Here is a 13732-nt window from a genome sequence, read left to right on the forward strand (position 1 = left end):
TTGAGCACGTAAACGTAGTCTTCATCTATGAAAACGAGGGTGAAGTACAAGCTCTGTCGAACAAAATAATAACCCTCCTACCATCGTTCGGCAAGCACCTTGCAGCTTCAAAGTGCAGCCATGCCATAAAACATGCAGTCTCTGGACAGATACCTTACAATTCAGGGGGAAGCGCTGAAGGTTGCAGAGAATTGTGCATACCTCGGTGGCTGTGTTAGCTCTGACGGAAGCGTGTCTGATAATCTCAGTGTAAGAATATCAAAAGCCAGAATGGCGTTCGCTAATTTGTGTCACTTGTAGCATCGAAAAGGCATTCAACCCGGTGCCAGGAACCCAAGTGCCAGGCTACAGTAAGGGCTGTATTGTTGTATGGTTGTGAAACAGGGACACTGCAGAAATGATGTTGGGTGTTTCCAGTTTTTTAACCACTGATGCCTCAGATGCACTGCTGGTGTCGGTGGCATCAGCGAATTAGTAACGAGGTAATAAGAAGACGGATGTTCGGTTGTGCGGCAGGTACTTCAACCAGGGAAAATATTCAGCATATCAACTGCGGTGCTTGGCCATGTGATAAGCACGCCGAAATACCCTCTACCGAGACTAGAGTTGTTCTCTGCGCCTCCTTCAGAATGGCGGAAACCGCGAAGTGGACAACGTATAACTTGGAAGAAGGGTAAGAAAGAGGGTAAGAAGGATTTGGGTGTTGTTGGTGTAGTACACTTCCCAGGATAGGGTCACCTTGACCTCTCCTATGCCTGACCAGAAAAGATGGCGGCTGACCGATGTCAGTGGCGTCCGTGTTGTCCGTTTATTTCCAGAATCTCTGACTGAGCGATTCGAGGTGTAAGCACATTGCGATAGGCTATTACTAGGTCCCCCCCTCATGCACTTTTTTCCAAACGTCAAATATGATTAGATAAACTTTGTGGTTGTACGACAGTGAAGCATTACTGTCAACACTGATGTTGCTTTCTCTGATGATGACAGTGAGTCGTCCGAACCCGACCTACGTAAGGACAAACTGTTAACCCAGACTAATATCAACAGGTTTCCGTATCTTCGTCTAAGATCGGAAACAAGCCGTAATGTGAAGTGAACTAAAGCATAGAAGATGACCTTGGCCGGGGATGGTCTGTATATGGACAGAACTGATTTTCTTGCGAACTAACAACAACGGTGCTGACGATTATGATCCTCCAAAGAATTCAATAGGGCCTCGTGAAGCAACGTAGTGCACAGGGTGTCTGAAGAAAGTACTTATTTTTCGAATACGAGACACAGTGGGTGTCGCAAGCATAGTTCAATGGGTAGCTGCGATACGCAAACCGTTGCACCACGATAAGGTCAAGTCTATTCACGACAGACTTTTTCAAAAATGCATCATAATTGTAACTTAAAAATATATGGCGGTGCTAAGCGAACTAGAGCCATCGGCATCACCGTACCGCTTAGTGCCCGAGTGACAAAAGGTACCGCGCTCGGATAAGTAGAAACCCTGGCTGGCTTTGTTGACCAGCTAGGGAAATCGGTTAGGAGTTATAAATTTCGACCGCACTGCGCAGTTCACTGCACTTTAACTCTGTTATAAACCACTTAACGACAAGTTTGTCGCATCGACCGGCGTAGCCAAGCCAAACCGGCACGATGGCTTACCAGGACTTAGTAAGTGAGGAAATTGATATATAAGAGCTGTATACGTCCCAAAACATCATGAACGATGAGGCAGTAGTTATGCGATAGTAGCTACGTGATTAAAGTCATCAAAGCCATCACCTACAGTAATTCACTAGCGTTAAGTGGTGGTAAGTGTTAATTATCCCAACTTTTATAGAGTCTAGTTGAGAACCGAAGAGAGGCAACGCTGGATGTGATCAATATTTGGATTAACAGTGGACAGTGAAGTAAATTCACAGTGAAGCAAACACTCAAGGCATATAGCGTGAACCAAACCACACACTAACACCAAGCCAACGTTTAGTACGTATCACCGATTGACTACCTATGTGCACTTACGGCAAAAAGGGCAGGATCTAAGAGCCTGATATTGCTTTAGCCCTCGCGGCCCCTTCGGAGTGCGTTGGAGCTACGCAGCGGAAGGGGGACATAGCTGAGAATTTGATNAGCTACGCAGCGGAAGGGGGACATAGCTGAAGAATTTGATATTTTGACTATACCAGCCTCCTTCTGAATGCCATTCCCATTAGGATGGGCTTTCAAGTTCACTCGTTTGAATTTGTCGAATCAAGCCAAAATCACACGAGTCAATGGTAAGAGTAAACTGAACCTGTATCTGAATAAACAAATTCACGAGCTTTGGTGTGTTGACCTAGAGTTCACCCGTGATTGAGCTATAAACGCAAGTGGCAGGACGATGGATCAGAGAAAAATCAGACTACAAAACGCATGGGTAGCTGAACGGCGAGTAAATTAGAACGCGTACTACTAAAACGCCAAATCATGCAGCGTAATTGATATTGTGAACATTTCTGGGGAACTACTAGATTCAGTATTAGCTAGTTAGCTCGGAAAACATACCAAACAGCGTCCTTTGGGTGTAACAGTTAGTTTTGCTGGAACGATTTACATGCACAGATATAAGTGGAGTTGTGATGTATAGTGTGTATATATATATATATAATGATACTGATGACAACAATGTTATATACCTTGTTGACACGAGGTGATTATAGCCCAGTTGACTTAACTTAGTAGAACTAGGATAATGAGAGCGACACTGTTGTGATTCAAAGCTATACCGTTTCTCCGTCTGACGCCACTCAATGCTAACAATCTGCTAAGTCCAACTTTTTCAAAGTTGGACTTCCCTTCCTCCCTAGAAACTCAGCCCTTCTCTTTGTGTGAGGATAAGTGGAAAGAGCGCTCGTGGACAAAACAGCACACAGAGCGATAACAATTCGAAAACTTTCGAAAAACTTTGAGATGGAATAATAGCTGTCAGCTAGTCAACGAGGAAATCAAATGTTCCCTTTTGTATAGAGCTTCCCAAATATACATGTAGCCACAAGAATAATACTGAATCTTCCTGTTTTAAAAGCTTTAAGACAGCGTTCAGTAATGAGAAACGATAGGTACAAGAAATTTTCTGTACATATCGGGCGGGAAAATGATAACTGTGACACCGATAGCTAGTGAAGGTAGGCGCGGTGAAGCAAAACTGACTTGCATCTGGCAGGGCGCCGGATGGCGGAACCCACGCTAATTCCATATATTTTAGATTATCAAGATAGGCACTAGGTCTGGGGCACGCAGTTTTCAGTGAATGGTTGAACACGTAAAATAACCCAGGCCCCAAGGAACTGTGAAAAGGAAAGGACAGGTTGTAAAGTTAAGCATTTTTTGTCGGTTCGTCTAACTCTCCAGAGCCTCCGAGGTTGTTAGATACCTCTTGATGCAGCTTTTACCTTTGTTCCACTACTGAATGAATACTGCTGAAGAATCCGACTGCAGTACGTAAAGCTCGTTTGTGTTGGATACTGGGCACAATAACGATGAACAGTGGGTGTCATGTCCAAAAGTAGGATTACCTAGTACTGTATCTGTCTAGCCTGAGCCCTACCTGGGGTGCAAACCACTAATTCTTTGGGAAGGTTGTGCTTTGTACCGCGTCGGTTCCGTGGAGGGGTTCATGGCGTTCAAATGGCACGATAATCTTATTTTGAAATCTCGATCGAAGATAAAGACAAGCGTCAATAAGACCTGTTACAGACAGGCCAGGTAGAAACGGTGACACAAAAATCGTCCTTTGTATCAACACCAGTATCTAAACAAAGCAATGTGGACTCACCGCTTCACTGGTCTCTAAATGGTGTTGGTAAATATTCCAAATATTAGCAGCAATCGCTGCTTTGGACCGCTCACTCTCGTCAGTAAGGCTGCTGAACGCCAGTAATACCCCTTCAGGATTGAATAACATCGCACTTCGAATCCCACCAGTACTTAGTTTATTCAACGCTGTTGTTAATGCACGAGAACGAAGCATCGTAGAACTCTAAAAAGTAAACAACTCGCCAAAGTACAAAAAGAATAGACACGAAACGGACAGAAATGTATAACAATAAGAAGATAAATTACGCAGATACCGAAACCACTTAGAGCTAATCGGAAATTGTTCAGCAGGAGTTCAGAATTTCTCGGACGATCTGACAGGAGTCCTGAGACAGACACGTCACTCGATCGACACAAGCAGTACAGTCAGTGGGTTGTCATTTAAACCGTTGAGCAAACCAAAAAATCGCTAAGGTATAAAATCATTCGCGTGCTACGACCTGGTAATTCAACTGCATACAGTAAGCGCTGATAAAGTAGTGGTAACACGATCACCTCGATTGTCGGGGTTGGTATTAGTTACCGTAACAGCAAAGCAGCCGTAAAATCCGTGTATTCCAAATCTCTTTCATCCATAGCAGTTGTTATGTTGGAATTCTGTTCTCCTCAACCGAGTATTGGACTTTCTAGCACCAAGGTTCTTGCGAGCCAATGGTTGCTCGGACAAATGAGGTGCTCACATCAATATATCCGAAATATCCATATTTGATTCAATGGGACAGACTGGCGTTAAGCAAAGAAATGTTTATGTGGTGACCTGGTGTAGAACCACATCGACGAACAATCGACGTTTGACGCAACCTACATGTCACTTTTGCCAATGAACGGGGGGACGAAGAGGAATATGAAATCGTTACAAGAGAATACGACATGAAGCAATCCCCTAGTGTGGAAGTGGTATGTAGGTATCATGGTAAGAGTGATAAAAATTTATTCAGAGTCCGACACCGGTTTCGACTTGTTTAAAGTATATCAGAAGAACAGTGTTCCCGGATTTCAACCAATATTTAGATCCTACGTGAACACTCTTATCTCGCGCAAAAAGAACTCAAAACAGTGAGAACAGAGGATTCCTTGGAGGGTCAAAGAAAAAACGGAAAACACACTAACACGGTGAACAGCGAGCGGGACAAGGAATTGAGTAGAGGCAATGAACGTGTTGGGTCAGTCTATTCACAACACATACCTGTTTGCGCAATATGGGCACGAGCGACGCATGTGGATCGAATATGAATCAGTTCAGGCTGTGGAGATATGAAATAGGCAAATGGAGAACACAGCATCACCACACCTCCTTCGGATGCTTCACAGGAGTACAGAGAACACCCTTCAAATACAATGTACTATATACAGTTGCAATTAGCACAAGACGTCTCGAGATATGTGTCATGAATGGTGTGAGCTTAGAAACACCTTATTCCGTTAGGCTATAGCGACCCAGTCACTCAAAGACTTGACTGTTCAGCCCACAGTCGCTCACTGGATCACGGGACTTGTCACTTTTTCATGCCCACAACCAAGTCACATTAAGGTGGCTCATCAGACGTCGATTGTCTGCACCGTCTAGTGAGCGTACCAACCACTCACGTGCTGACGCGCCCACGTACGCGCAAACGGACCCACATATAGGGAAACCGAACGCAGTCAGCACACAGACTCGCGCGCACGCGCAGGGAGCAAGGAGTCAGTCAAACACCCCCAGTCCACGGACAACTATGGAATACGTGTAGCAGCCAAACTGCAGAGGAAACACGTTCCCACCGTCCGGACTTTCACCAAGGGACTCCCACATCCGATAAGTTCTTTTTTTACTCGCTTCCATTTTCGCGTTGTATTTATTTTTATACGTGTCGCAACCACACTAAAAACCTCTATTAGTGCACATACACCTGAAATGTACCACGGCAATCCTCACAGTGCACTAATAAGGCCGAGGAACGTTTGCAAATAGTCTAACTTCAGAAATGCGCACAGTAGATGATCGACGGATGGCCTTACTGTGATATTATGAGAAATATGTAAACGAACTAGCTTAGCTGGTGTAAATATTCCAGTTCATATTGTGCTTGGTATGTTTGTATTCGCTTACTTTCTCCTGGATCGGCACTTCATGTGGTTGTGAAGGCCCCACCGAATCACATTCGAAGTTGTTGTTTCGGTTGTTGCAGTGTGATGTGATTCAGTAAGTTGCCAAGGTTGGAATTGACAAATTCTCCCAAGCCTCATCTGAGATTTGGATTGCTTATATAGAATCCTTGAAGTGGGACTTGGTCTTTCAGTCTTACAATCAGCAGTCGCATTGTACGGCACTATTAGGATGTATGATGCCGCTGCTGTCCAAGACCTGAAGGAACCCACTGCTTTGAAATTGAGGATTCTTATTGGAAACGGTCCCCTCTAGCAAACCACATCCCGCAAACAGATATCCACGACATGTAATTACTGTTGTTGTGCGAATTACACCAGAAGCCACTTATTGTAGGAGCACATTGCAATCAACGTGTACTTTTTTCGTAGTGGCGCTTTTGCAAATGAATCCGGAATATCAATTTCAAACTTTTCTCACGGTTGCATTGGATATCCAATGGGTTGAATGAGCACATGAAGAAACCTCGTGCTTCTGTTCGGATGCCGGTATGCATACCAGTCAGGACCAGCAGTTTTCACACAAAGTTACTTCAGGCCACCGGCCGTACTCGCGCTATAATTCGAACGGTCTCGGGATACCTAATATGAGCACACTGTGGAATGACAAGACGTTTTCCGCGCACAAAGCAACCAAGCTTAGCTTATCACAAGTGGCAATGCTGGTGGCGACCTAGTTCGATGTGGCCATGAATATGTGATATATTTAGGTGAGTTTCTCACATATTTATCCTCTTTAGTGTAATCTTGTAATCTCTCAAGGGTTACAGTTGACTCGCCGCTGTGAAGAGATCATCTGTACCTCCTCCGGATCCTAATTATCTCCGTTATTTGCAGTTGGAGGTTTGGACAGCTCCGACTATTTGATTCTGGCAGTCGGCAGAATACATTAATTAACAATTGTCTGTTGGATTTCTTAAGTACCACTGATCCGACTGCAGTGAGATCATTATAATATATCAATAGATAACAGTGGAGTAACGACATGGGCACTTTGGTTTCGGTTGCGGAATCCTAAGCGGGGACACATACCACGCAGGTCAAAATGATGCGCGATATAACCTGGAGGGACAATTCCTTGATCCAATATATGTGGGGTAGGGCAGGACTCAGCAAATGATAGCAGGTGGGTTGACAGTAGTGATACTAAGTCATGCAGCTCGAATTTACTGATCAGAAGGTCCGTGGTTCAAATCCGACCTCCGCCACTCGACTTCCCCTGTCTAGGCTTGGGAGACCTGGTAGTATCCCAGCCCTCGTGCTTCCTTCAGGTGGCATGGCAGCTAGGCACCGGAAGGATGCTACAACTGAATACCACTACTACTTAAGTCATGCAGCGCAGTGTACATCGTGGCATAGTTTGTATAGATTAAATTCAGAAATCCAGTTGGCCGCTTCGTCAGATTCGTTCAAGTTGGGTTAATCGATATGTTGCGCGAGATACTCGGGCGGTATAATGGGCAAGTTGGGAAGAGATAGTACTCGGCATTGGGGACCAATTGGTACCTTCGGGACTACGTGGCTTGGGTTTGACGACGGGGGCGTTCTTTTGGTGTGCGCTTAAGTGGCCGATTCCCAGAGCCAAAGCGGGCGGAAAGATGCTGAAGTTTGACATCTGGATAGTGAGTTTGAAGCCACTGTAGTCGGTGGGCTTACTGTGGCCTCATGTAATGAGAGCTTCGACCTCAAAATTTCAGGTGGGAGGTTAGGAAATATAGGGACACCATTGTAAGTTGCTTTGAAGAGGTAGCGAACTTTGACAACACTTCTCCCTGCTGATGAAGCGGTGACAAATAGTTGCCGAGCAACGGTCGGGCGCTTCCCGGAAGAAGAGTTTGGTAAACTCCAGGTGGTGTTGCATGTTAGTGTGGTGATCAAACCGGGTGTGGTCTGTTCGGGAACTTCCTCAGTAGACTGCAATATCGTATGGTGAGGTTTTTGGTCCCGGTTTCAAAATCGGCAGGAATGGGAGCAGTCTCTCGAATGATGAGGCTGGTAATGTCGAATAAGCATCTTCGAACACCATTCGATGAATGAAGGCAACAGTACTGTCATGTAAGTCCAGAGGACTTGATTTGTTTCTTCGAAAATTTAAAGGACTGTAAAGGGAAGGCAGATGGATTATTTACAATTATCGGTTTGTGTCTGTGATAACGATGGTAGTGCTCCACACTTGTGACTACATCACGTCTGCTGACCATGTTATCTAGCCTGGAGAAAACAGATTTTTAGCTGAACCCAAACAACTTTTCACGAAAAGCGAGGTTACTACCTTGGTCAAGTTATCACCAAGCAGTTTTATGTGGTCCAACAAGATTAGCACGGTAAGAGAGTGATTTTATCTATCAAGCGTGAGATTTTTTGGGTTGGCATGGTACTATCGCTTTGTTGTGCATCACCTCTCCAAAATAGCGCGTCCACTCGCAGTACTCACCGAGACTCGCAAAGAATTTCAATGGTCTCCCGACTGTGGAAAGGTGCTTGATACACTGAAGTTATCTCTAAAAACACCGCCGACAACAGAACTCCCCAGCGCAACACCGAATGGTTGTTTATAGTGAACACCAATGGGGCGGTGAGCGATACTTTACTGTCACCAATGATCCAGGACGATTTGGAGCAAGCGGTCGCTTGCACTAAGCATTTGAATAGGAAAAGGCGAAACTGCTGCACATGGAAGAAATGTTAGCACCTGGTCACTTTGCCGCGCATTTACGGCACCAATACCTGGGAAGGAGGATTTCGGTACGTGAAAAGTTTGCTTCACTGCAGTGGTCAACGAACCTTAGGGACAGGGAAGGCCAGATCATGGGATAGTGAAAGATGTCACAAGAGTACGGCATCGAATTATTCGCGGACCGGGAATCCGGCGTTACAACGCGAATCCAGTCACACCAATCAATGCAGGATCATAGAGTTTGGGGTTTACCCGAATAGAACTTAACACGTTGGTTTAAGTCAACAGATTGCCCCAAGTATGAACCGTTTTCCTCTTCCCATTGGACTTCGCTCACCTGAAGTCCGAAAAATGAATAAATGAAAATCGTTCAGCTTTAGCACTCTTTCGGGGCTACTGCTGTTACCACAACCGCACGAAGAATCTATTGTCGTGTCATACTAACCGTATCGACCCGATAAGTTATGTTTGAGTAATTATACATTGCCACTGAACAGCGCTTTAGCTGTCACTGATCTGTGTTCATATCGTTGACATCGCGTTCACGTAGAATCCGTGTGAGACGCCGGAGACTACGTAATAAAAAGCCTTAAACCTTAGGCAAATATGGAGTGTGACTGGAGCAAAATTTGAAAACACTGTTGCAGTGCACACACAAATATAACGTAATGTTTTCCATTAAAATCCTACTTTGAACACCTCGTATTTTGCAAAAAGGCCGACAGTTGTGGTAATAGTGGTAGATCAAAAGGATTTCTCAACCGGCCCAATGGAGCCCGTGGAAAGCATGGTGGCCCCCATGCACATAAAAAATCCAGAATTCATACCAATTGTATAAGCCATAATTTTAAAATTATGGCTTATACAATGTGAGGCACAATTCACCATTGCCAACACACCCAGGGAAACGCGGTGTACAACTTGTATCAAACACCAAAAACCGGCTCAAAATGCATGTACAGCCCGTCGTATATGAAGTGTATGAGGCGAAAGCACTCCGAAGGATCCGACGCCTTCCGGATGAGGCATTGGCAACCGGCACTCGGTGAATACTTGACCATGATTGGCTATTGGGCCCACATTTTCAGCCAATCATGATGCTGAACCAGCAGGCACCCTGCATTCTGGTCAGCCGCGTGCTGGATAGACTTCTTGACCATAACAGTTCCTTACTGCTAGCTATAAAGCGGTTTTGGTGCGGGATTCCGCCTGAAATAATTCGTGAAGAAAGGTGAATTTCACAGCTCCCGGACGATGATAGGAAACAATGACAAATGTCGCGTCACATTCACCAGCAGGCGGGCGACAAGGCCGCCTCGTAATCTGCACGGACATACACTTCAAAAGACAGTTCGGCTGGGTACCTGCAAAGCAGGCCATGGATATAGCATTTACTAGCGAAAGAAATGTAGATCCTGCCTCCAAAAAATAAGCGAAACCCATGTGAATACTGCCGTAGAATTATATCGGCAGCTACGGAATCAAAGATGCCCTCCAGTCTTATCCTTCTAAGTCTTACCTCGCATATGGAAAGACAGAGCCGTAAAGATCTTGCTTGGTTCCATCCTGCAAGAGAATTCGTCAGTAACATTTTCATCCGAAAACAGGTTTGGGTCAAGCGGACGCGATTTCCAGTGGTGGTTCTCCTTAATATGAAAGCTGCCCTTGAAACTGTGGACCATCGGGTACTACGGCAATATCCATGGAGCGAAAGTGTCCTTACAATATATTGTCCCTCAGGGAGCTCTCCGCCAATACCAAGCGAAAATCTACGGCATATTCTCATCTGACTTTGCTACATCAATAGGTCAGTCGAGGCTTTCCCTTCCACCGTAGTTATGGGGCTTTACTAAGATGCTGATGTGCGCGAATCGATACACTCAATGGTCGGAATCCGTTACCGTTTATAGCCTTTAAACGGTTTTCTCGTACGAGCATCTGACGAGCATTTTTGTCACGCGTTTTGGCCGCCAGTCTACCGGTTTGAATCAGTTCCATTCAGCGAATCGCCGAATCCGGGTTGCAGTGTTGTGCTTTCCTCGGTAGCTGAAGGCTGCGTACATGCTATTGTACATGCGCAACACTGTGGAATCTGTTATGGAGTGTACGCAAGGATCATTTGCATGCATAAACCGTACATATGTCGTGTAGAGCACCACGTTAAGCTCGCCGGGAGTCCTTCCCGATGAAGCTCTACCGAGAGCGCCTGGTGACTCCATCCATGCTGCCAGGCCACCAAGCCACAGGCCCACAAGGCCTCAAGCCCCCAGTGCTGCGTAGCACGGACTGACATCCTCAAGACTCGTAATCCTATCGTCCGACGAATTTCGAAACCCGCTTCAGCACCCTATACCGGTTCCAGTGAATTTCGCGACGTTCTCCAGAACCCTCCGTAAACGACTTCCAATAGCGACCCAAAATTTTACGTATTAACTGATCGGCCCGATTTTATCAGTGGTTAAGGCGCTTACTTACTGACCGGAAAGTCCGTGGTTCAAACCTGACACCAACATCCCGACTTTCTCTGGTTTGACTTGGATGACCTGGCAGTAACTCGGGCGTAGTTCGCATGCGTACATCTGATATGGACCTGGGCCTACGTGCTGAATTCACACACACGTCAGCTATCCAGATAGTTCATGCGCGTAATTCTCGATGGGGCCTGTCAGTTCACCAAAATTTCGTCCCTGACTTGCGTTAGCCATCCGCCCCGTAAAAGTAATCAAGGATACCTGGGCTCATTAACCCACTTTTCTTTCTCGAACCCGGTCAACTCCACAGTTAGATTTCACAGCGGCGTGTCATTCGCCGGTGATTCACACCTGGACGTATTTAAAAAGAAACAGCATTGCTTTACTCCCTGTGCCAATATCACTTTACTGCGTACCGTGCCATGGGCCATCGAATGTGGAATCAGAAATCCCTTGAACTCACGGGGACCTCCAACACCATTAAAATGGATTTGGACAATGACGAATGAACAGATTATAACCAACCGGAGACAAGCTACAGCCCCGTGGTTAGTGGATGCGTAACTGGAGAGGCACTGGCATTCGTGAATGCGCCCCATTCTCGCTGAAAACCTCAGTGACCACAGATGTACCATAGATGGGGTGGCGTTTGCGCCGGAACAGCTCATCTCTGAAATTTTACCTATCTTCTTCACGTCACTCCATATGCACTCTGGTTACTGTCAGGTAGGGTCAATATACGTGTTCGTAAGCAGGAAGTCGTACCGGCCAGTGTCATGGAGACTATGTGTAGCGAAACGGATGAGCCCTTAAAAAACTAACCGAGTCTGAGGATAAGGGTAGTCTGGGTAATAGCGGGGTTTGTGTCTAACCGCAACCCGGATAACTGCGAGGTTATATTCGTCCCTCGTTTTGAGGATTAACGGGGAATAAGAATCCCTATACCTTGCGGGCCTTATGGAGGTTGGACAAGTCTCTTCCTGCCTCCACAATATCTGACGACGCTACTTGGGTCTTACATGTCCCCAAGTTTCGAATTGAGACCGGAGCGAAAGAGATAAGAGGACCGAATACCAGCACGTAGGGCGAGCAGTGTGTGACCGACAACAGTGATTCCGTACGAAACGCCCTATAACAGTGCGTGAAAAAAGACATGCATGTAGCGGATACGCTCAGGCAAACTTAAATTGTTGTTCCTAAAGCCGCGTTGCACGGAGCCTGTTGCTTGTTGATATTATGAACCCTGATGACTGGCATGGTATGCCCTATAAGGTTATTTCATGAGTATAAGCTGCCGGAGCGAAGTGGTACGGTTCACAGCTTGTAGAAAACCCCAGGGAGGAACTCTGAGAAACGATATTGCAGGTAAGTTTTATTGTAGTCGGCAAAAGGCCTAATGAGTGGCCGGGTTTAAGAACGTCCATAGAAATATAAAAGACGTTCACGAGGATGCGGGTTTTAAGAATGGCATATTCAGGCGAGATAGCCCCTAAAAATATGAGAAGCTACAGAGCAATGAACATTTTCAGATAAACTTTAATCAAACCCGAGCCGGCGGTGCAAAATTTAACAACGCTCGGTGAAGGGATAGATGGGCATTGTCTAAGTTTCGTTGATCAATAGATGGGAAGGCAACCGCCCACTCTGACAATTTTTGTTGGTATGAAGGCATCACAGGAACGGCGGCCCTCAGCCGTCCAGATACCGGGATAGTTCGGCCGATTTTTGGTATCGATATGACAGTTTCCGGGTGATGCAGCGATCATTCTTTATGGAGTGATTTACGTGGATAGTTTTGCCATGAGATAGTAGATACGATTACCATGGAACCTCCAGAAGCTGCTGTCAATCACCGCCCCTGATGGGCTATCTCTTCTCTGCAGCTCCATTTGGTGTAAATGATGGGACCGGCTTATCGTCGAGTGAAGCCAAAGTGGAGGGCTGTTTATATTGTAGATGTACACGGAGCAGTCTATAGCCGAAGTGAGACAGGTTTTTGGAATAGGGAAGTAAATATCACAGACAGCTTCATCATCTCCTTGTTCTGTAGATGCCAGTGGCATTACCATAAATGAGATGAAACTGGTGAACTCCTATCGGCGTGCAGTCAGTTTGATTAGGTCAGTGTAGAGGATTAGCAATAAGCAGCCAAGAGATCAATCCTAGCAAATGAAGGAAACGGTGATTAAGTGTCGAGTTTCCATCCGTCTTGAAAATCCCGGGACGGCGCTCGACTTAAGAGAAACCAGTTCCTTTTTCGAGTCGCTGTGTCCAAGAAGAAAGATGCTGCTTGCCCTTTCTGAAGCAGCAGTGCCTGAAACGTTTGCGGCCAGAAAGGTTGCCTATGACACAACGACAGCAGTGCATATATCGTTTAATTAGAAAACGTAATAGACAAGCGTCGCGAGACAACTAAACAAGTCCACAGACACCGCCCTTTCCATTGCGCTTGTTCAGGAATACCTGAATGGACGGAAGGAGTGCGTTTACCCATCAGGAGTGCTTACCTTTTGTTTCATTGACAAAGGTTCTTCGGGAGAGGTTGAACCGATTGATGGGATCATCGTCCCGAGGCAAATCAATAAAGAATATG

At 45.8% G+C, this 13732-nt stretch overlaps 1 protein-coding gene across 1 annotated transcript in view; it reads right to left on the reverse strand.

Annotated features, from left to right (window-relative positions):
• Nucleotides 1–5124, reverse strand: part of T265_04913 (hypothetical protein) — a gene marked incomplete at both ends in the record, with an annotated part of 46730 nt that extends 41606 nt beyond the window's left edge. Inside the window, 2 exons of the mRNA XM_009169773.1 lie at nt 3806–4009; nt 5033–5124. Of these exons, the coding sequence (XP_009168037.1) occupies nt 3806–4000 (195 nt within the window). The remainder of the gene's footprint in view (nt 1–3805; nt 4010–5032) is intronic.
• Nucleotides 5125–13732: the final 8608 nt, after the last annotated feature.

Source organism: Opisthorchis viverrini, assembly GCF_000715545.1.
Source record: "Opisthorchis viverrini unplaced genomic scaffold opera_v5_86, whole genome shotgun sequence".
In the NCBI taxonomy this organism is placed as follows: Eukaryota; Metazoa; Platyhelminthes; class Trematoda; order Opisthorchiida; family Opisthorchiidae; genus Opisthorchis; species Opisthorchis viverrini.